This window comes from Rhea americana, unplaced genomic scaffold (assembly GCF_003343005.1).
Source record: "Rhea americana isolate MKP2758 unplaced genomic scaffold, rheAme1 scaffold_245, whole genome shotgun sequence".
Lineage (NCBI taxonomy): Eukaryota > Metazoa > Chordata > Aves > Rheiformes > Rheidae > Rhea > Rhea americana.
The window spans coordinates 305,526-328,283 of NW_028186363.1; the positions used below are offsets into that span (position 1 = coordinate 305,526).

At 40.7% G+C, this 22,758-nt stretch overlaps 1 protein-coding gene across 1 annotated transcript in view; it reads right to left on the reverse strand.

The window, feature by feature from the left end:
* Nucleotides 1-22,758, reverse strand: part of MEIS2 (Meis homeobox 2) — a 170,564-nt gene that overhangs the window by 143,923 nt on the left and 3,883 nt on the right. Inside the window, exons 4-7 of the mRNA XM_085306671.1 lie at nt 22,604-22,654; nt 21,797-21,847; nt 20,755-20,904; nt 10,614-10,728 (exon numbers count right to left, since the gene is read on the reverse strand). Coding sequence (XP_085162797.1) covers nt 10,614-10,728; nt 20,755-20,904; nt 21,797-21,847; nt 22,604-22,654 — 367 coding nt within the window. The remainder of the gene's footprint in view (nt 1-10,613; nt 10,729-20,754; nt 20,905-21,796; nt 21,848-22,603; nt 22,655-22,758) is intronic.

Here is a 22,758-nt window from a genome sequence, read left to right on the forward strand (position 1 = left end):
TTCAGAAAACGGTGAYATGATCCATCCCATATTTTATTACTGACTTCACAGGTCTTATCACAAGTCTTATTACTTAAGAACAACATTAAGTTAAACATTAAGGYTATTTCATTCACCCTTTTTCACCTTTGTTGAAACAAGGGAAAGCTTTGAAATAGACTGTGCAGTTCACGACTGCAGCAGATCCCCTGCTTTCCTGAGGGTCAGGGAAGCCCAAACTTAAGAGCACTAGTATACCTGAATGTTCTATATAGCGGCGCATTTCGGGAATATCGGAGCAGTCCATKGACAACAGCTGACCAAGGTTCGTAACAGTTGTGCCGCACAAGCCCATCATACGGATGGAGGGGAAAGGCACGTCAGAGAGGCCGTGGTGCTTACAGAAGGTCCTAGTCTTTGGATTCAGCTCAGCAGCTAGCTGCTTCTTGGTAGGCAGCCGTGTCCCCACCTCAAGGCAACAAATTGAGGCAACACAGGCAGTCCACTGAAGTCAGCTAAAGGCCTCCTGGTGATCATAGTGGTTATTTGGATCATGCCTGCAGCTAGCATGGCAGTCAAGACTGCAATCAGCATCTCCTGGTCTCATTCTGTCCTTAAGGCTATATTGCTTACTTTGAAGTCCCTTAAGACCATATGCTAATTTAGACCAGAAAGTTGCAGGCTTAAGTTTTTATGTGCATGTGTTTTCACATATACGTTTTTATTCTTGTAAACATTTTTAGTATTCATTTACATTTTTTACTGCATGTATGAGAGTTTATAAAGAGTAAAATTGCTGGTAAAATGGTAAAGGTTTATCTTAAAGATGATATCCTAAATATTCAGCCACTGATCTGATTTTAAAAATCCTCAGCCTATTGAGACTTACTTGTGGATCACTTGGTTTTTAGTGAATGAGAAACCTACCTGAATGATACAACAGTTTAAGTGAAAAAAAGAAGCCAGAAGGAAGGAGAAATTACTCACGTCAACCTATAGGAAGCTTCCTGCAACCTGAGCTCCAACTTTACCCATCYTTAATACCAGCTACTTACAAGAATCAGACAACAAGTGTAGGCAAGAAGAACGTGTATTTAGACACCAGAGCTAGATCAGTTGGTCCTCTGGAACGAGTCACTTATATGAGAAGTAATTTTACAGATTAAAAGCAATGTTTTACAGGCTTTTAAAAATCAGATTTGTTTGTGGTTCTGAATTTTCATATCAACCACTGACATTAAGAGACAACTAGAAATGGCTGTCAAACTATTTTCACCCCTTCTACTTCCCCAAATATAAAGCAACCTCGGAAGCAGGAGCAATCACAGAACAGTTATCACTGCTCTTCGCAGGCAAAGTAAAGACACTAAGACAAAAGGCACACATATTACAACGCGTAGTGCCATAATGCGGTGTTTGATGCTCTAGAGGGCCTTCAACAAGTACTGTACAGCCAAAAATCAATTGAAAATCAGCATGATAACAGAGCATGAGTTGCCCTGTAATAGCCTTAAGACCCCCAAGGCTATGTGGGTCCCTTTCATCTGCCACACTGCGCTGACTCTAGGGGAGCCTGGCTTCCCCTCCCCGAGCACTCTGGACACGTCTGCATCTTTTACCTAGCGCTTTCACCTTACAGTAAGGAAAACTGACAGCTTCAGTTAGACCTTTTAAGCTTTCAAAAGCAGAATTTGTTTTTTCTTAGCATAGGCTTTTTTTTTTTTTTTTTTTTTTTTTTTTTTTTTTTTTTTTTTTTTTTTTCATATAAATTCCTCCTTAAGTCAGCCTGCTGATTTTTGGACTGTAAGCACTCTCAGTGGGAAGACATCGCTTCTGATTCTGTGACTGAATATACAGAGGCAAATCCTCCGTCTTGATCCAGAGTACAACTCGAAAGTGGAAGRAAAAAAAAATCCACTGTTCAAGTCCATGCAAATTGCCATGTATGCAACAAAGTGGGCCTACAAATATTTCACTCATATGGTAGGTTTAATTTCAATATTTCTTTAATTACTTTCCAACAATGTCTGGTTTCTGTTGAATTTATGCTAGTACTTGGCATTTGGTGCAACCCCCAAAAGATAAGATACATATGTCCCCTATTCACAGTCTTGGCATTTTTACCTTAACTCAGGCATCAAAGAGATTGGTTTGAAAAATTACCTTGCTGATTAGCTGGGCTTTCTGGTAAATATATAGTGTTAATCCTTACATTCTGAATATGACATAAGGTATACAAATGTTCTGTCTGACTCAATAGCAACATATCATGGCTTAAGGAGGACATGTATGCTGATCTCCACGAGCGAAGAAAGAGCTAATTGGGAGTTAGATTCAGTGTGATTATCAGCTTGTTTATGATAAGGGAGTACTCTTCTGAATAGCACTGTAAATTCATCCCCGATTGTGGTGTTAAACCACAGCTCATCCCCCCCCCCCCTTTTGTTTGGTTAGAAGGGGCTTTAAACTATTTTCAGCAGATGACAATGTCATGCTTTGATTTTCTTCAGTCTTAAATAAATCAGCCACATGAGCCTGATGTCAAATTTCACTTCACTCATAGCAGAAAGACACATTTTTTAATGTTTACTATAAGAACACATTTGGGTAATTTTTCCCCATGTCATTACGAACATTAGACTGACCCAATTAATATGAAATGTTTCTATGCTGCTGGAACAGACCGTGTTACAGAAAGAGCCATTTGCACAACCTGTTCATGATTATGGGCCATAAGGACACAAAGATGGCATAGACATTTGTGGACCATCTGAATTCTTACCGAGAAAAGAGGAGAGGGGGGAAGAAGGGAAAAAAAAAGAAAAGAAAAAGGGGTGGTGGGGGGAGAGAATGACGTTAGCTGACTGTTGTGGGTCATGTTTTTTAATCCAGAGTATTGGACATGTAACACAGCAACAAGAGCTGATCATTTTGTTTAATCACCTTTTGGATCTTTGCCAGATGGTCTCTATTGAGAGCGCTGCAAACAGAGAGAGATGAACTGCGTCTAACATGCCACTAGAGCTTTCCCGTAAATGTCTGAGAACTGAATCCAACAAGAATTTAGTCTCAGAGCAGAAAGGGATACATTTAAGAACTATGTGCATTAACTATACTTTTCCCCATAGAATCCTCACTTGGCATGAATAATTTACCCACTCTTATGCTAATGGGATCATGAAAGTATCCCTGTGTCTTTAGTGCAGCTATTCTCAGCTTTCAGTAATTACCCCACCCAGCGAAAATATCGCGGCTCCCGCGGGCGGACGGGGCCAGCTCCTACCCGGCCACGGCCGCGCGGGCCCGGGTGGGCCTCGGCGGCGGGCAGAAAGCGTTGAGCGTTGCCCGGTGCGACGCGGCCTCGGCCGCGCGCGGACAGCGTGGGGAGCGCGATCCCCGCGCGGGGGGCGACACGCAGGCAAGCGACGGGGAGATGCGGCGGGCGGGCTGCCCGCGCACCCAAAAACGAAGGAGCGGGAACATCCCGCGGTCGTCAACGATAGAGTCGACCTTTCGCTGTTGTTTGGATTAGCACGGTCTCGTTAAACGGCGGGGCGAGAATTACAAAAAAAAAAAAAATTAATGAATATACTTCGGTATCTTAGAATTCTATCAGCTACATGAAGGAAATTTCTCTAGTATTTTGTAAACAAAAAAGTTTTTTAAAATCAATTACAAAGAACTAGGCTCTGACCTCTGTCCACAGCACTCCATGCTATGTACTTCAGTATGTAAAAATTATCAGGCTAAAACATCTGGGAAAGAAAGCTATGAAACAGCAGGGAATGTGGCTGGTTTATTGTTTATCTTTTGTTTATGAGGCAGTATTCAAGTTTAATTACTACTCTAAATTAAACTCTAACAGGCATCAGGAGACATCCCTTTACACAACTAAGTTAAAAAAAAAATCCAGAGATTCCAACACTAGAGGTTTCAAATAAGTTGGCGTATGTAGGAAGAAATTAGTCTGTAACAGCACAGGAAGGCATTTAAGCACTTGCTACTGTATGTTTGAATGTGTTGCATGGTGAAACTATTAATATTGCAGTAAACTTACAGTTATAATTTAGCAAATGGAACATTTGGAGGTAAACAGGGTGAGGCTAGGTAGGATCTACGATGGGAAGACTGGCATGAGAGGGAATCCTCCCTTCTTCATTTAGAAATACAGATAAATCTTTAAAAAAGAAAAACAAACAAAAAAAACCCCAATGAAGACAATGAAGACAGAGGCAAGCATCTCACCAGTAACACTCCCTTAAGTAAAAATGTTTAGTTATTTTCTCCGAATGGTCCTGGACAAAAGGGAGGAAAGGCTTCACTATGTTTACCACAACCGTAAGTGACCAGTTTGGGATGAACTTAGCTGTAGGAAAAATAAAAGTTAAAAGCAACTAGCAAAAGATTATTCCAGATGGCATCTGTCATATTGTATTTAGGGTTATTTTAAAGAGATTGCTGCCACTATCAAAACATTCCATTGACAGAGTTTTTCTAGGCTGCATTTGAAACCCCAGCACAACATATTTCAAATATGGAAGTAAGTGTTTTCTCATGTGTGTATGTTGATATACGTATACATATATACGTGTGTTTATATACATACACACACATATATGCTGGTGTGCATGTGTGTAAATAAAGTTACGTGAATTAAAAATGAAGAGTGAGGTGTGAGTCTTAAAATGTAAAAGATTTTAAAGCCCCCACACGAAGCTTTTATTAAACTAAAGATGAGGAATCTGCAGTTTTCACCAGCCCGATTATTAGAAAACTGTACAGTGAAGCAAAGATTCACTATGAAATTTTAATTCAGTTTATTGGAGAGTAGGTAGGAATAAAAGCTCCCCCATTCCCAGCAATCAAACAAAATCTGCAAACAAAGTGTGTTTGCTCATGCAATAGAAGGAAAGGAAAGAAAGGATGGGAGGATACTAAAATGTGACTATATTTAGCTAAGCTGGTTCTGGCATCATGATGGTTAATGTGCATGTGGTGTGCAGTGTGAGCTCAGCAGTTACTGGGCCAACTGTCTCAGTATTTCTGGGAATTCTGCCTATTCACAGTGCAGGGATTGTTCAATTGCTGCAAAATGTACAAAATGAATTTTACAAAAATGAATTGTAAGGAAGGCCCCATTACAACGATTTTACAGCAAAGATGTCAACATCAATTTTTCTTTCATGCATAACTAATGATTAAAACAGCATATTCCATTTGCCTAAGACAATTTATTTCATATTGGCACATCAAAATATTGAAATACAAAGTTATCTTTACCCTTCCTATTCACTGCTGCTGAACCCACACCATTGTTCAAACCATGAAAAAATAAAGCAAACTTGGCAAGAARTACTTAAAACAAAGGCTCATCAATATTCTCCAATTTGTCAACATCTCAATTACAGCAATGGAAAAAAATGTAAATTTCATGTGCTCTGAACACTGAGGGGTCTATTCTCCTGGCAGCGCACATGCCTAACTCCCCTCGCCATTAATGGGAATTACTCAGACATATCAACACAAGGACGGGCCCCTCAAACTTGAAAGGAAAAGATGAATTAATAAGGGCTACTCTCTTCCTGTATCTTCCTCAGCTGAAAAAAAGTCATTGTTCTTTAGGAGTTTTTCATACTTCATACAGTTCACCTTTCTGAGAGCTGTGCCTTCTGAAATAATGCATCTCCAGTGAAGCATTATTTATTAGGAAGTTTGATTTTTCACAGTCTGAAAGTTCGGGCCTTTCTGTTAGTTTTTTTTTTTCCTTCCTTCCTTACAACAGAGAGCTTTCCTCAGATAAAAGTGTACCCTTGTACAGAGCAGCTTGATAGGTGAAAATATGAATAAACAAAAATGTTTTGAATTCTTAAGATGAATATACATACTATCCTCAGCAGATTTATCTATACATACATTAAAAAAACAAAACAAAACAAAACACAAAGCTGTAGTATCAATATTTGGATAATAAACTTCCATGAAAGACTTTGTATGAATCTTACAAACATATATGGATTTTTTTTTTTTTTTTTTTTTTTTTTTTAATATCAGCAACTTACCCATCTTCCTTTTCTGCCTATTGAAGTTTGGTTCAAAGGCTTTACTTCTCATACACCTATTGAGTCAGTATAGGACAAGCCTTTGGACATTAACATCTACTTCCGTAAACGAATTTCTGYATTACAAGATTGTATATAATGAGCAAAAACCATACTACCTAATTTTTCYAACATGCATCAGCCCAAAGATGTAACCTAGGACGAGCATATGTGATTTCAGATAATATCTTGGTTGACTTTGCCCTGATCCAGAGAATTCGACCTTCCCATAGAAAGCTGTTGCAAACAAGTCTGTGGGACAARCATCAAACTATCACACAAGTGTTCCAAAAGCATGTTAAGATACTGCCCTAGGGAGCAGCCCTCAACTATTTTATATAGAGGGACAGATCGTTTCCACTCAGCACAAATAGTTCCATCAAAAATCAATGAACTACTCATGTGAGTAAGGCAAGCTGCATTTGACACCCCTTTATTATTTTTACTGCTATACAAGTTGGAACAAGTTTCTCGTTTCTGGGTTCTCCCTTATGGTGAAGTTTACCACCCCAGACCCGATCCTGAAAGGTGCTGAGCTTCCAGCAATATCCAATGGAGGCTGTGGTTAAAGAGGACCTCTCAGGATCAGGCCCTTTGAATGACTAAACTAAGAACGTGACAAACCAGGTATGCAATCCTGGTATCATAAAATATGAAACAAATTATTCCCCAGTGCTTTCCTGTAGACCACATGTTTTTAAACCTTAAAAAGATTTATTTCCCGCTTTTCATGCATAATCTGCCATATTTGTTATTTGAAATATCCCATGAAGAGATTAAATAAGAATTAAAGTCCGAAGCATCATATCCATCACAGTGGTACAACTGATGCAGAATACCAGAAGTCGTTTAGTCTCATATGTAAAGGCAGTGGCCTCCCCCCACACACACTTTCTTTCACACAGAAGAAGGAAAATATAATACCCCAGAAGACTTTCAAATATGTTTTTCTCCCCTCCAAAGAAAAGACTGGATGATAAAGCTACACACACCTTTTAATCTTCTGCTTAGGGTTTTTTACACATATATTCCACAGCAAAAACCCCAGGGTCTTCTGTCTCTCCTCCCCTTCTCTCAGCCCCTTTCCTGCCATCTCCCTTGCTATAACTCAACTAACCCAACAGAACCAGTCAGTTTTAAATTTCAGTTGGGACCCCAGTGACCTGTTAATGAATCTACAGAGAGGAGAAAAACTCACAGTGTTGAGTTATGCCTGGTGTTGCTAGCTGACTTGGAGTCAGAAATGCTTGAAGCGTTAACGTAATTGCAAGAATGTGAAAAATGAAGCGTTGGGCTCCTGAGCAAAGCGAAAGGTCAAAGCAAGCCCTACACAAAACAAGTCTCTGGAAGATGGCCTCATTAGACCATTAAATCAGCTTCTCCTTTTTTCTCCTTTGTAAGATGTTTAGAGTGTTTTATTTTTATTATTGGCTATATTTAACTCTTTCTCTTTCCAGGGCAGAGAGAAGCTGATCAGATCCACTACATAATTACTAATCTCTAAAACAGTATTATCCAGCATTGATCTACATCTGTGGATCTGAACTAGGATAAAGTCAATAAAGGCTTGGTAGATTACAGGTCACTAGTACTTAGGTTCGTTAGATGATCAATATGTTGTATAGCTTAGTTTTCTGTTGAACAAGTGAGGTGACATGTTAAGAACAACACAGACACTCACCACTAATAAAATTAGGATAATCTTTCAACATTTACTGCCTGAAGGCCCTTTCCTTAACTCTTTCAATGCCAGTATGTTTCTAATCATTTGAAACTTTGACTAGATTAACCCTTTTGATACTAATGGGACAGTCATCACATGCTGTCATAGAAAGTGTCCTCCACAAACAACCTAAACTCCTATTCTTTTGTTTCATTTATTTTATTTATTTATTTGAATCATGGATGGGTTCTTAAACAGAGCCAGAAAAGACTGGCTGTAGTCTGAATCAATCTCTGCTGCCACCAGGCAGCAGCGGCAAAGCCCATAGGTTGCTAATGTAACCTAAGACTCTAATGAGCTCCCATTCTCAAGAAATCCTTATGGGTAAGTGGAATACTTGAAGCAGCATTTGAGGAAGGTCTTAACAAAACTGCAGAGGAAGAAAGCTAACCAAAATAAGTAACTAAGCCAGAATGGGTCAAGAGAGCATTTTTGTAATCTTAAATTAGTTGGGACCAAATCAGTGCCGTTTCAGAGTTAGAGTAAACCCTGCCCCTCAAGAAAGTGTAAGGAAAATTCRCAGATCTCTGTACCAGGCCTCCCTCTTTTCAATCTTTCCCAGGGATGAGAGATGGAGAGCAGTCCGAAGCTGTCTCCAGTGGGAATTTTGTCTGTACCGTGCGATCATACATCTTTTGGCTGCCAGCAGCTGAGCGGAACGCTGATTTGCCACTGGACGACTGCCTCCTTTTAAAAAGCTGAACTGGGTACAAAGGGAAGCGTATTAGCTATGTTTTACCCTGCTAGATCAGGCACCACTCTAGCGACTAATTCGGCCCTTCAGCAATCGGTTATCTTCTGCAGAAAGAAGCGCAACATACTTGTTTCCATCATATACATTACCACAAACCCCAGCTTCCAAAGCGAAGTGCATGTAGTTAGAGTAACCAACTACTTTTTCTTATGCTTAGGAATATTTCTTGAGTCTCCTAATTYACATGACAAGAGATCAGAGACTGCATGGTGAAATGCAAGATACCTGGATGTCAATGACAGGGATTTCTTTACATCAAACATGGCTTGATGAAAAACTACTTAACTAATACAGGGTTGCTGAAGCAGAGTGGAGATACAGGTGTAAGGACATGTCTTATCTAGGAGTGGATGAACACATTGTGGCAGATGACTCAGAGGAATTTTTTTTTCAGTAGGTAAACAATCTTCTGCTACATCAAGCTTCTTAGCCCCAGCATACAAAGTAAACAGTTTTTCAACAGTAAAGCCCATGGCCAACTATTAAAGGTAACACACATTTGCTGCTTTAGTAGTCAAGCCGTCCCTTTCATTAGCCACTGAAGCAACAATAGTTCACGTTGGGTCTCATACAGCTCCAACTGAACTACATAGGAAAAAACCCCGAATGACTCATGTTGGAATTGGATCACACCCTATGTCACGGCTGCTTTCTATCAGCAATAAGATTACAAATGTATAAACAATTCATACAAATACAAGACAAACCCAAACCAACATACCAGAGAGAAACTTTGCAAGTTCCTAGAATCCCAAGGCATACAACACACACCAGATCAGGATGAACGTGGGGATCTAGCTGCATGACAAACCCGAGATCACGTATCTCCCTAAGCATGGCAAACACCGTGGTGGGAAGCGGCTTGCAGTGCAAGGCTAGTAACAGAGGATGTACCTCACCGCACAGCACCCCTTGCTGCGGGGGAAGGCTGCTGCCTCTGCCCGGCCTCAGGACTCTGACAGATCTGTGATTCAACAGGCTGCACCATCAGCTACGTTTGGTGCGTGTGAACCCCAAAGTGGGAGAAAAGCAGTGCCAAAATGTTGCAGATGCACGAGRTGGAGAGAGCACACAAAAGGCCTTAGAAAGGTAATGTCATACTTGCTAGCTGAGGCTGGGATGAAGAGAAGAGGAAGGGAGGAAAAAAAAAAMAGAAAAGAATGGAAGAATGGAGACCACCTTGAATTATGGTCTTAGAAACATAGTCTTGGGAAAAGTTCCGGGAGTAACAGCAGACCATCCTCACCCCACTTTTTAGCACCTGAGGCCTGAGCCTCATAGACTTGTACCTTCTGCTGTTACTCACATTTGTGACCAGCGAGCGTTTGACACTACCATATCAAAATGACAGCCTTGGACACTCACTCAGCATGGGCGCAGATGACTACACACAAGGTGAAAAACAGTAGGAAATAAAACAACAACAACGAACAACCCTAAAATAGCCAAACCTCCTGAACCCTGGAGAGGGCTTCACTGCACAGATCCAAGAGTGCTTTTGTAGTTTAGGTACAACTGTATTTGGCATTCAGAATTAAGATTTTTTTCAGAAGCAAAAATGAGTTTGTATAAGCAAACATTGCAAGAAACATTTTTTCTGACAGATTTAGGGGGAAGGGCTTGCATCTTCTTGCTATAATTTAATAGCTTTATAACTTCTTACAGGAGTCCTTTCCCCAGCTAAAATTACAGGTTACATTTTCTATCGATAACCCGGCTCAAAAAACTGCATCACAGCTGGAGAGTATGTCTGTCATTGTATTTACTTACACCGCACAAAAATAAACTGTAGATAACCAAATTTGTAAAGGAATTGGCAGAACTAATCAATTGTTATTACAAAGCTTGTTTGAAGATTAGATATTCCTCTTTGAAATAATAATAAAATGCAGCTAAGTGGGTTAAGAAAGAGGAAACACTGTCTCCCTAAGTTACAGCTGATTACACTGCAAGTCTGCCACTCCGTGTTTACTCTAAGGCAGATGTACTGATATAATAAAAAAGCTGGAGTTATTTTAGTCATGCCTACTTTGCACAGGGAAAAAGTTTGACCTTTTACCTTGCTCGCTGCTGTTGTCTCCGCTCTGGGAAGCGTGGCCCCCGCTGGAGGGCCCCGGTGTGCCTGCCGAGTGCGTTGAGGTTGCATCATCGTGGTCTCTCCAAGATGAAGGATTCTGGTGTCAGTGTGCCAAGGAATTTTTTCCACAGTTCCCATTCCAATAGCAAATGAAGAACAGAAAGAAAACCAGGAGAAGAGGGGAGGGGAGGGGGGAAAGTATACACATTAGCATTTGTGAAATGTGCCAAACACTGATACTGTTTGCACAGCGTAATAATTCTTCAGCAGTGACAAGCAGAGGAGGTACAAAGATTTATTTGTTAAAATAAAAGACAGGTTTTTTTAAAAAAAAATCAAAGAGTTATCTGGATTTAATTGTATTAATAGCACTGCAGAAGAACACTTCAGGAGAAAAAAAAAAGATGTTAAGGTTGCTAAAGCGCTGCGGAGGGAGGGGGCGGAGGGCCGCTGCCAGCCGGCCAGGTGTCCGCGCGCGGAGCGGGGTGTCCGCGCGCTCCGCTCTGCCCGCGCGCCGCTCCGCCGCGGCCGGGGGCAGGCAGGACGGGAGAGGCGGAGGAGGGAAGCGGTTCGAGGAGAGGAGCGTGCCCTCAACCCTCTCCCCGCTGCCAGAACGACTGCTGGAAAAACTTCAAGCGAATGGAAAGTTGTGGGGAAAAAGGCAAAACTTCCTCTAACACGTTACATACGCCAAACAAGATGCTTCCTCCTCCTCCCCCCCCACCTCGCCATGACACATTTCAAAAGCCTCTCTAGATGTATCGCTGTAACAGTTCGCTTACAAGTATTGTCAAGAATAACCACCAGGTGATTATATAAAATAACACGTATAGTGATTTTTATATAATCCTTTCTGCATTACTATGCATAAAACACGACAAAAGAGCCTGCAGAAGACAGACATGCGAAGTTTGACGRAACTTGGCTACGTAGGACCTCAACTACTGTACTTTAGTCACATAACTCATGCTAGCTTTCTAATTTATTGAGTATTGCCTTTCCTGGCRTGAGGAGCTGCTCTTTAAAGGCGTAAGGGAGGAAAAACTCAGCATTACAGCTTAGTGCTACTTGGTTGAGTGTATTCTCCTCCTGTCCTCCTCCCCTTTCCTGATCATTCCCAATACCCTGCTGTTGCTTAAAGGAAAACAGGAATTCTACTGTACAGGAAGAGCTTTATCAGCACCACATGAAGGCAGGCAAGAGATGGAATTTCCTCTGGCAGAAAAGGAGAGCAAGAACACATGAAACAGATCAGGCTCGGGGCTGGACCTGCCTTGCTTGTCACCTGTACGTGACCGCTGAAACCGAGCGCGTCCTAAGAGCCCCAAACACCACCACCAACAAGCAACGAGAACAGAAAAACGCCACTTGCTAGGCTGCGTCGTGCTTTAATCTGCACCGGGCTATTGAAGCATGAAGGAGGAGATCCTGAAAGCAGCAAACGACAACTTCTGATAAATTCTTAGCGTGGGACTGATTCTGACCTCACCACCCCAACATACAGCCGACCTAAGTTCAACAAAATCAACTGATTTACCCGTTGTAAAATCCAGTGTAAATGTGATTAGAATCAGGTCCCCAAAATATATCAAAACATCTCCAAGTAATCTCCTAGCACTGATTAGTACCACATGCCCTATGGCAACCTAAACTAGRACTGCCAAGTAACATTTTGCTAGAAAACCCAGAATCATAGATCTAAAGAGCTTGATCCAGATCACAACACAGACACAAGGAAGAGCTTGTGACTTCAAAAGGTCCTGAGAAAGGGCTTAGGTGACTAGAGGGTAAGAAAAACCCAAATCCCCTTCACCTTACACGAACACGCACACACACACRCACRCGGTTCCACAGCAAGATGATATGAGTAGGTCAGAAAAGATAGTCCAGGATCTTAAATTCTCTTAACTGATCAGCAAAACAGACAACAAAAACAAATTAAAACAAAACAAAACCCTGAAAAACCCTAGCAAACTAATCTACTTTTCTAACACAGAATTGCAATAGAGAAAAACAAATTAACAACAGCATTTGATATTTTTTGAGGTCATTATATTAATTAGGTCTCTGGAATTGCTATAACTACCATAATTCCCCCAAATTTAATAATAAAAAATTACCATTATTTCACAGTGCCAGGTGGAAAGATACAGAAAAAAAGAAAGAGAAGAAGTCTTGAGAGTTCAAGTAGCCCAGATGTTATTTTAAAAAAATAGAAGGGGGACAGGTTATGGCTGAAAAAAAGGTTAGGAAAAAGTTCAGATAGAAACAAAATACAGAAACCAAACAAGTTGCTTTACTGCCTGGATTAAAACAGTTGTGCCTATGAGCTTCTCTTTTTATCTCTGAGTTAGGAAGCCACTCAAATAGCTTCAAGCTGAAGGCAAACAGCAGACAGGAGCTCTTCAGCCCTCTGCAGCCTCTTAGCGTCAGCTGTTTGCCGGATGGTAATCAGATAAAGAGCTAGAAGAAATACATGAAAAAGGAAAGAAACAATAGCATAGCATGAGTTTAGCCCTCCAACAATATCAGGCTGGAACCTTCTTTTAGAAAATGTAATAATTGCAACATGTTCACCTAGGCTAAACTTTTCAGGGAACACGGTGAGTTATGTTAATTTTATGCACTGCAGGCTCTCTTAAGCCGGCTGCTGTTGGAGCTCCTTATCACACATATGAAAATTACAATAATTAACTGGTAACACCTCAGCTATGTTTTAAGGCAAATGTCATCCAAACCCTATCATACAGTATTTCAAAAGCTAGGCTGGCCTTTATGTTTCAAAAACGTAATGATTTGGAAAGGATCACTGAATAAGACTTCCTGCAGCTGAAAACACTTGCTGTCTCTCCCAGGCTGAGTTGTTCTTGACCTCGGTTTGTAGACCCAGTTTTAGAAAGACAGACTGTATTGATTGGGAATTCAGTGTATTTCTTGTGACACAGTTTTCCTGAGGAAACAATTTGGCAGCATTTTGTTGAAGGATAGGAATAATAAGATGGTATATTTACAAGATGCGATGGTAGACCATTGGAAGAATTTGAAAGTGAGGAGAATAACTATGCTTTAATATTATAACAAATGGAAATAACTCTAGGGGTAGAGTTTACAGCCATATAAAAAAACAWTTTTTTTTCCTTTGGACTTAGATCATTGTACGTGTCGGTCAACTTCTGTTTTTTCCTCTAGACTGTTTCCAACTTCGCATCCCTCAAGAAAAACTTCTTGGCCAAATGCCGAATCATAAGTAGTTATTTTATGTACATCTCCACAAAAATGGGAGTCAATGACACATCTAAAGAGTAGTTCACTAGAAACACTTAATCAATATAGTTTAGGTATCTAGAGAGATCCTGATCCAGAGTCCAGTGACATTAATGGTAATTTTTCTATTGATTTCAATGAAATTTGTATTAAGCCAGGACTGTAAAATGAAGAAATACAGATAGCTATAGGTCGATTATACAGTCTGTTAGCCTGGCTTCTCCTTGCAAGTTCTAGTAATCTACATTGCAGAAACTCATCAAAGAGTGTGGACAATGTCTGCTAAAGTGCAATTGCCTGTTTTGTGTTTGTGTATATATGGATATGCATGTATATACACACACAAATATAGATATACATGGCCTATAACATATACACACGTATATGACCTAAACTACTAGAGTACACCACAGAAGATAAGCAGCACACATGTATCTATTCCCAGTAGTTTTAATAATTGGGAGTCAAATATGGTGCTCCTCTTGCTCTTACCTAATTGTGTTAAAGAGCAGTGTTACCAGGAGAAAAGCAGTGAATACTGAGTAGAGCACAATAGAAGGAGATGGAAAATAGATACAAGAAGCTAGGTCTCCAGGGGCAGTATTTTCTATTTGCTGGGCTACAGACTCGCAGCTGATAATGCAAGTTGTAATTAATATAAAAGCAGGAGACAATATGGGGAAAGCTTGTACTAGCAGGGCCACAGGAGATCGCTCCGCTGCTATCCACTGTTTCTCATTTACACACACAGCCTTCCCTGGAAAACACAATTTTGCCAGTGTTTTTTCCCTTGAAAGCTAAAAAAAATTGATTTAGCACCATCATTGAATTTTGCTAAATCTAGAAAAGAGCAACAGAAAGGACAAGAGTCTCCTGGTATACAAAGCAAATCTGATGTGTTACTCTTTTGTCGATGCTGCAAATCCGGTRGAAACTGTAAGCGTTTTTAACTGCTACAGGGTTTCTCGAACAGAGATGTTGTAGGGCATGTTTGATACAGGATAACCTTCTGCTAGATTGCATTTCTTACTTTGTATGCCCAGAATTTCCACTGCACGAGGTCTGGCTTATTTTTTGTGAGTGTACGCAGTCCCATTAGGGCTGATTCTGACTTCACACTGTTTTTTGTGGTSATATTAAAAACTCAAATAACCCTAAGGAAGTTCCTTCTGATTTGTAACTGGGAAGTAAAATCAAAACCAGGCCAACTGATAGGCATTTCAGTAAGATGAGCAGGATTTAGCTCRTGGACTTTAACTGAAGTTTCCAGCGTATAGCCCTGGCAGGATCAGGCCCTTACATGGTATCGGGTGAAACGGGCAAAAYCATTTATCTTGAATGAACAAATACAACATACCTTCTCTCCGAAAGAAAACAGAAGAGCTGTACGACTGCCTCTCTGTTACGATAGCTGCACTCAGAGGTCTGCGGGTTGCTCTAGGAAATTAATTTTACAWGCACAGAACTGCGCTGAACTACCGATGCACGTGGCATTTTCCCCCTCAACTTCGAGCCACATCTTGCTCACCTTGTTCTTACAAGTAACACCTGTAAACGCAGCGGAACTACTGACATGACTGAGACCACAAAAATGTGTCCCTACGTGCTGCCGTATATCAAAACATGATATACTACGCCAGGCGTATAAACCTAGGCACACACGCACACGTGCGTGTCTGTGTGCGTGTTTTGCACGTAAACAGTCCAAGGGGATATCTTAGAGGCTGTTGTGGAGTGTGGCAATAATAAACTTCAAAAAAGAAACTTTCAGTAAGTAAATGGACCATGAAAACCAGTGATTTGGCATATGTATGTTTTTGAAAAAGACTACTCCTGATATTGCTAAGGTGTATTTTCTTACAGATGCATGTTTAACATGATCTTATAACTGACTATTTTCTAGCAGAATTACACRAGTTGAAAGACACAGCATTGTGATCTATCAGATATTTGTGTACATTTTTACATATTTACAAATACCTCATTTTTAATCATGACATTCTTATCCCTAGGCTTTGCAGTTAAAAGAAGTGTCAAGAGGAATTTTTGACACTCCTAGAATGTGGCAACATTTTTAAAGGTATGTGCTTTGTATTTTTCAATTAAAATTGAAATCAGACACGTAAGCCACCTGTCAGTAAAGAACTGAGACCTGAAAAATCAGCTGTTTGTTGTTTTTTTTTTTTTTTTATTCTCCTCCTACTTCATTTTATGTGGCTACACTTCATCTAGAATGATAGGCAACTCAAACCAAAGAGGGAACACCGACATCAAATAGACAGTGAAACGTGTTATCATTTCAGATTGAGAGTGCTCTGATTAAAATCAAAATAGTCAAATTCGAACGGTACGGTGACTTGGAACAGCACCAAAAAATGCGATACTCTCTACGGTATTGGAAAGTTCCTGATGCTCCCTGAGCACTTGCAGGGCCTACAGCAACATCCCAAGTTTTAAACCACATTCTAAGAAAAAAGGTTATTAAAAAAGTTTGCTTTATTATTGCTTCAGTTAGCTACTTTGTTCCTCTTCTGACATATTACAAACAAGAAAGCGCCTTCGGGGTCCGATCCTGCATTTCTGGCATACTCAAAACTCCCACCGAAGCCCATAAAACTACGGAATACCTAGAGAGTACAGTATGGGGCCAATAATCACATCCTCATTAGTCAGTGAAATCTTACCAAAAAGGTTTAATTATATAACTGGGAGAGATATATAGCACTCTATTTATATTTTTTTCTCGTCTGCAAGATATCAGAAATCTGCATAAACTAGTCTTCAATAAGGGCTATTAAAGAAATATAAAATGTCTTGATGTCCAAAAGTACCAAAAAAAAGCTATCTAATATCTCCTCATTTGAGAGCTGAAAGGTTTAATATTCAAACTAATATTTCTCTTCTCCAGCTAAGGCATCAGATTTCTAATCTGTCAACAGTCCTTTTATAAAACAGAGATGTATGTATTTTTCTACCCATTTTTAATTATATTTTATGAATGATGATCTGTATATCATTACCTCTCAGCTGCAAATTGACTTTAGCATATAAACAAACATCAGGAAGACTGAGGCTCTGATCCTGCTCCCGCCAAAGCCGCAGGAAGAGATCCATAAATTTCTACGGGAGAAGTACTAAGCTTCTAAGTAGGTTTATGCTAAAGGAAGAACAGTGTGGCATCAGGTGAAGCCAGGTGTAAAAGAAATATAAATAAAGTAGAGAATGGTATCATATGCTTGAAAAAAAAATTAAAAAATCTCCAAATTTTACAAGCATTACAGTTTTCAGATTTGTATAGTCAGAAAGGAAGAAAAAAAAAGATTTGTGGGCAGTCTGAACAGATATTTGGGGCTGAATGCAGGATAGGGCCCAGCATGTTTATATTGAACAGTAATAAATTCTCTGTGCTGGGAAACTCAACTTTAACTGCAGCTGGAAAGCTTGCTTGCTTGCTTTTTTGCTTGCTTGCTTGCYTTTTCTTTCCTAACTGATCTGTTTCAGCCAGGGCATAGCTGTAATTACCTTCTTCCCATCTACAGCTAATACCTTAGAGCAATAAAAAAATATGAGGGTGTTAAAAATTCAAACACTAATTATGGGCTGTTATATTTACTAAACAGCAGAGTAATAACAAAAGTTTCAGCTTCTTGTGGCCTGCACCGCAGTATTTGATTTACCAAGTCTCTGGCCCCTTTACACTTACTGTATTACATAACAGTTAATAGTGCACTAAAATAAAATTCAACATATACATTTATTACCAAACATATATAGCACAACTGCTTACAGCTGTCTCCTTACAGGTACATCTTTAAAGAGCTTCTCCTTTGTTGCATTGTTTTCCATTTAAGTTAGATAAATATTACAGCAGCAGATTTTGAAAGAGGAAATATGCAGTATCTGAATATCCCACTTTAAAAGTCTTGTGGTAAATATCAGCTAATCCCACATTTTGTTCTGTTGCTTTCCCTTGAGCTGCGTTTTCAGGTCTAGCAGAGGAATAAAGCTGCACTAGAGGGCTGCATTAGTCCCGAGTTCACCGCTGCCACTGTCACCGCCACTACCCCACACGTTCACGTAAAACACACATTTCACACACACGCACAGTGCAGCTTGATACTGCTTAATAAGAGTAGAGGTGTATGGATTTTGGGGGTGTCAAACAGCTGTCACAAACTGTCACCTCCACAAGAGAAACCTTGGCACACAACAAATTAAACTACACTTCTTTTGGGCTGTCATTATTCATAGCAATCAATTGAAATGCTCCTAGTATTTCATGTGCAAATAAAACCATGAGGGGAAGATCCCTGGATCAGAATAGTGGGCCAATACATAAAACAGAGGAAACAACATGCTGTCTCTGTCCTTCTGAAGTGGCTCATCATCACCCCTGCACCAACTTTCACCAAATGAGATCTAGCCTGAGGCTATATATTAAATATGCATATCAAAGCAAATGAAAAAATAAACCTGGAGAGTCAAATTGGACAAATTTGCATGCTTGAACTATTAAATTTTCAGGTAGATGCTCACAAAAGATAGTTCCCTTTATACTCTTGCACCTATATATATATGAACGTTTTTTTAAGGCTTTTCCTTCTTTATGAATAAAAGTGGATTTCTCCATGCTGGAACCTAGTACAACGTGAATCTAAACATATATGCACAGTAGTTTGACTAAGCTATAAAAGAGCGTTAGAGTTTTGTTGGGAAAACAAGCTAATATACAAAAAAAATCCAATAAGGAGACACATTTCCCAAAACGCATGAATAAAATGTAACTATGTGATACAACTCTTCATTTCCCAGTTGGTGTTCTGGTTGCACAAATTATTGCTTCCTTTCAAAACAAATAGCAGGGGGCTAAAGTAAAAATGTTATAGCTCAAATCTCCAGGAAATAAAAGGCTTTAAATTATAATACCCAATGAAGTGGTAAACCCTAACGGGTGCAAGATAAATGGGTTGTCATATTTACTTGAGTTTGTTTTTTGGGCCACAAAAGCAAGAGGAGATTCTTCTTAGTGAAGATAATAGTTATCAAATTATCAAAATGCTAACCCCCTCCGCCCTTGTCCTATCATTGTGTGTGAATTTAAATATTATAATRGAGCACTGCAAATTGGCTTGAGCATTCGCCATCTGCCAGAACCCTAAACAGGCTAGTTTATCTAATCTCTTCAATATAAACATAAGCATGCTCCATTTCTACACTTCCACTTGAAACACACTCTTGTAAAGAAACTGCACTGGAGAAACATATACTTTTTTGTATTGCTCTGAATTATACTCACAATGAGCTTTATATCTTTCAAGTTGCCACTCATTCAAATTTCTTTTCTAGTACAGCCCCTTACATGTACAAATTTAGGGTTGGAAAATGCCATAAAACAAATATTTTTAAAATAGTGTCATGCCTCATAGAGTTTATTATCTACAGATGAGATAGCTGATAAGCAGAGAAACTTTCAGAGACAGCTACATACTTTTTTCTTTCTCAAAATAATACATTTAAAATGTAAAACATCACAAAAAAATCTTGTTGTACAATGTTTACCAAATAAAAATGAGAAAATGAAAGCTAAGGCTTCGGTCCAAAAATATTTTCAGGCTCTAGGACTAACCCGTGCCGGGAGGGGAGGGGGCATTTAGAAGAATTTATTATTATCTTATTTCCTAGTTGAGCTTCAGTCCAGGTCTAATGTAATTATCAAATACACATACAAACAACATGTTTTCAAAAGAAACAAAAGCTCCTAGAAGGCTCATTCTCCTTGGGCTTAAAGCTACTCTTCTTAACGCACTGGGAAATAAAGGCAGGCGCCTGTGCAGAAAGCATGGTTAACTTCACACCGGGTGTTAAATTAATATTTCAACCGCTAAAATATTAGACTGTATCATTTAGATTATGAGTTCAATTGAATCTAAAACTGTGTAAACCCCTTTACCCCCCAGGGATGCGTTCCTATAAATAAACTAGAGTTCACACCCACTCTTTTTAACCATAGCTATTCGTTCCCTTTTCTGCGGTACCAGCTGCAATCTTTTCCTTCACTTCCCGAAGTCTCTCTGCGTCTACGAATTTTCAAGTATCACCAGATCCGCTCCAAAACATTATTTGCAAAACCCGGAAAAACAAAGGCACTYGCCTTACCACGCACACCAACGTTCAGTCCTACACACGTAACACGAATTCACCAACTCCTAAAGTGTTAAAATCAACCGCTAACCTACGGTTACTCAATCATAATTCTCTCCAGCTTTCTGTAATACATTGTTAATAATTGCTTCATCAAGGTTACTGTCTTTTATTATGAAGATGCTTCAGGCGTTTGGCAATAAGTCCATATTCTGACAATAAGTTGCTATAAAGCACAAGCATTGGAAACTCTAATGTGCTAACCCTTTTTTAATGCAATGTAGTATTGCCAATAATTCTCATCACTTGTCATCCCGACAAGGGTGGTGGTGGGGAAGTAAATCAGCAAACTTTCTCCCTAACTTTCTTGTCTCTGTTTTCTTACATTGCTGCATTGATTACTGAGTTGGCAAAGAAGAAGAGAAAGCACCRATCACCACATCAAACAGACAATTTGCTAGCTCTTCAAGTCGCCCAGATCAGGAAACTTTACAAACCATTGCAAAGTCACTGCTTTCCAGACGGAAACAGAAATAACCTTTTGCATTTTTACAACTTTACAAATCACGAGGGAAGAGAGTGAAAAGATGGGACCCGAACTTACAAAAGGTAAAAACAATAATAATGGACAACAACAGCAAAACAATGAAATTGGGGGCAGGTTCTCTAAGCAGGTTAAAGTCTTAAAAAATGCCATAAAGAAATCAACAGGACTTACATGGTCGGCTAAATTTGTGGAAGATCCTGAGAGTTCTTCGTGGTCTGATTTGGAGCTGCCATCCCTTTCATCAATAACAAGGTCTATTGGCATTTTTCCTTTCAAACAACTAATGTACCGATGGCAGAAGTTATCGCACAACTCATGAACCTGAAAACAGTAACAAGAATAATAGCAGCAATAATAGCAAAATATCGGATTGCAACTTTTTTTGGTAGCAAGAATAACAGTCTGATCTACTCCACAAGTAACTCTAATTAAGGGGCACAATAGTTGAAGGCAAGGAAACAATAGAGAAATTGTTGCAGCACATATTATTCTCTAGAGACTTGCCGCAGCAACAAGTTAGAGAGAGAGATAGTGGGCTCAGTCTAGTGTGCCGAGGAAAATCCGATTCTATGATAACATCAAAACATTGGAAGCTGGACCTAGACAGTATCTCTGGAACATGCACAGCCCAGACAGGTACAACTAGTCACTCGGGATGGGATCTGTTTAAACCGAATGAAAAAAAAGGTATATGTGCCTGGGACTAGTAAAATGAAGATATTCGCTGAGGCTCTGGGAACAGCCGTTCTCATGGCAGGGCACAGCCCCCTCCCCACGCCGAGCAGGGGCCCCCTGCCTCCTCCAAACATTTAGTGCTTGTTTGGGGTTAATACGCCTGCCGGGGCTGGAGGAAAGCAGGAGAGCTTTCATTTCTTCTTTTGTTAAACATATTATTTCCGAGTCAGGGAAAGAGCTTCAAGTGAGGGAAGGGGTAAGAAGGATGTAAGGGGGTTGATAATATATATATTTAATGACTCGGTTGAAATTACACAGAGAGAGAAATGTCGGGCTGGGCTGAGCATGGCTGTCGGGTGTCACATGCTCTTGTGGCACAGGTTACAGTGTCACACTGCGTTTCCTCTATCTCCTCTGGCCATGTTTACAAGCTGTCCCAAAGAGCGGAGGGGGTGGGGGGCGAGCAGGGGGAGGGAATCGCTTGTCGTGCCCCCCCCCCCTCCACCACCACACACACGCACACCTCCCTGGCTCTTACCTTTTCTAATTCCAAAAGGTGAAACCTTAGTACTTGTATTGCTTGGATCATCTGCAAGAAAGTTTTGAGCAAGGGGTTACGCGGGCGAAAGCGGCGCGGGGGCTGCGCGGAGCCGCGAGCCCAAGCGGGCGAGGGGGAGCGGGGGGCTGTCAGGGCGCGCGGTCATTATCCAGGATTTTAGCTCATTGGTCACGCTTGAGCAATTTTGATCAACTTTAACCTAAGCGCTTGAATTTTATCATATTTATTCGAGGAGCGGTGATTAGTGTTTTATTACCGCGATCTTGGAGAAAACCTCTCCTCTCCTTTGCCCCCCTCCCTCCCAGCACCCCGGCCCTTGTTTCCGCGGTCCGCAGAGAGGCCAAACACCCGCTCGCACACCCCGCTCCCTTAGAAGAAAGGGGGAGATGCCCAGGCTGAATAGTTTGGCATCTTCTTTACAAGCGGATTTAGGCACTTTGAATATTGAAATCATTCACATTAGCAAAAGAATTACGCTAGAAATCGCCAGCTCTCTCTTCTTAAGCAGTTATTTCCTTCACTTTAGCTTCCCGTGGCTTTTAAACACAGCTTTGCAATGCATTGGGACTTGAGAGTTGGCCTCGGCTCGCTTTAAAAGCGAAGCTCTTTGAAGCCTCTTGACGGCAGTTTGGGAGCCTCCCGGCTCTGCCCCCTCGCCGGAGCCTCCGGCCGGTGCCTCCGCCGCAGCCTGCCTCCCCCGGGGCCCGGGCCGCGGCGGGCGCTCGCTGCGAGGGGCGCGGGAGGGGAGCGGGGCCGCGGGGGGGGCGGGGGGGGGAGAGGCCTTACCAAATTGTCCAGCTCTGGGTTTGAAGAAAAAAGTGGTTTTTCAGCGCGGACCTACAAGAAGGAGAAAAAGCAAGCGTGAATTCCGGCTTCTTTCCCCAGCCCTGTAACCGACTCGCTCGGAGGGGAAAAGCATGTGACAGAACCAGCCAGGACAG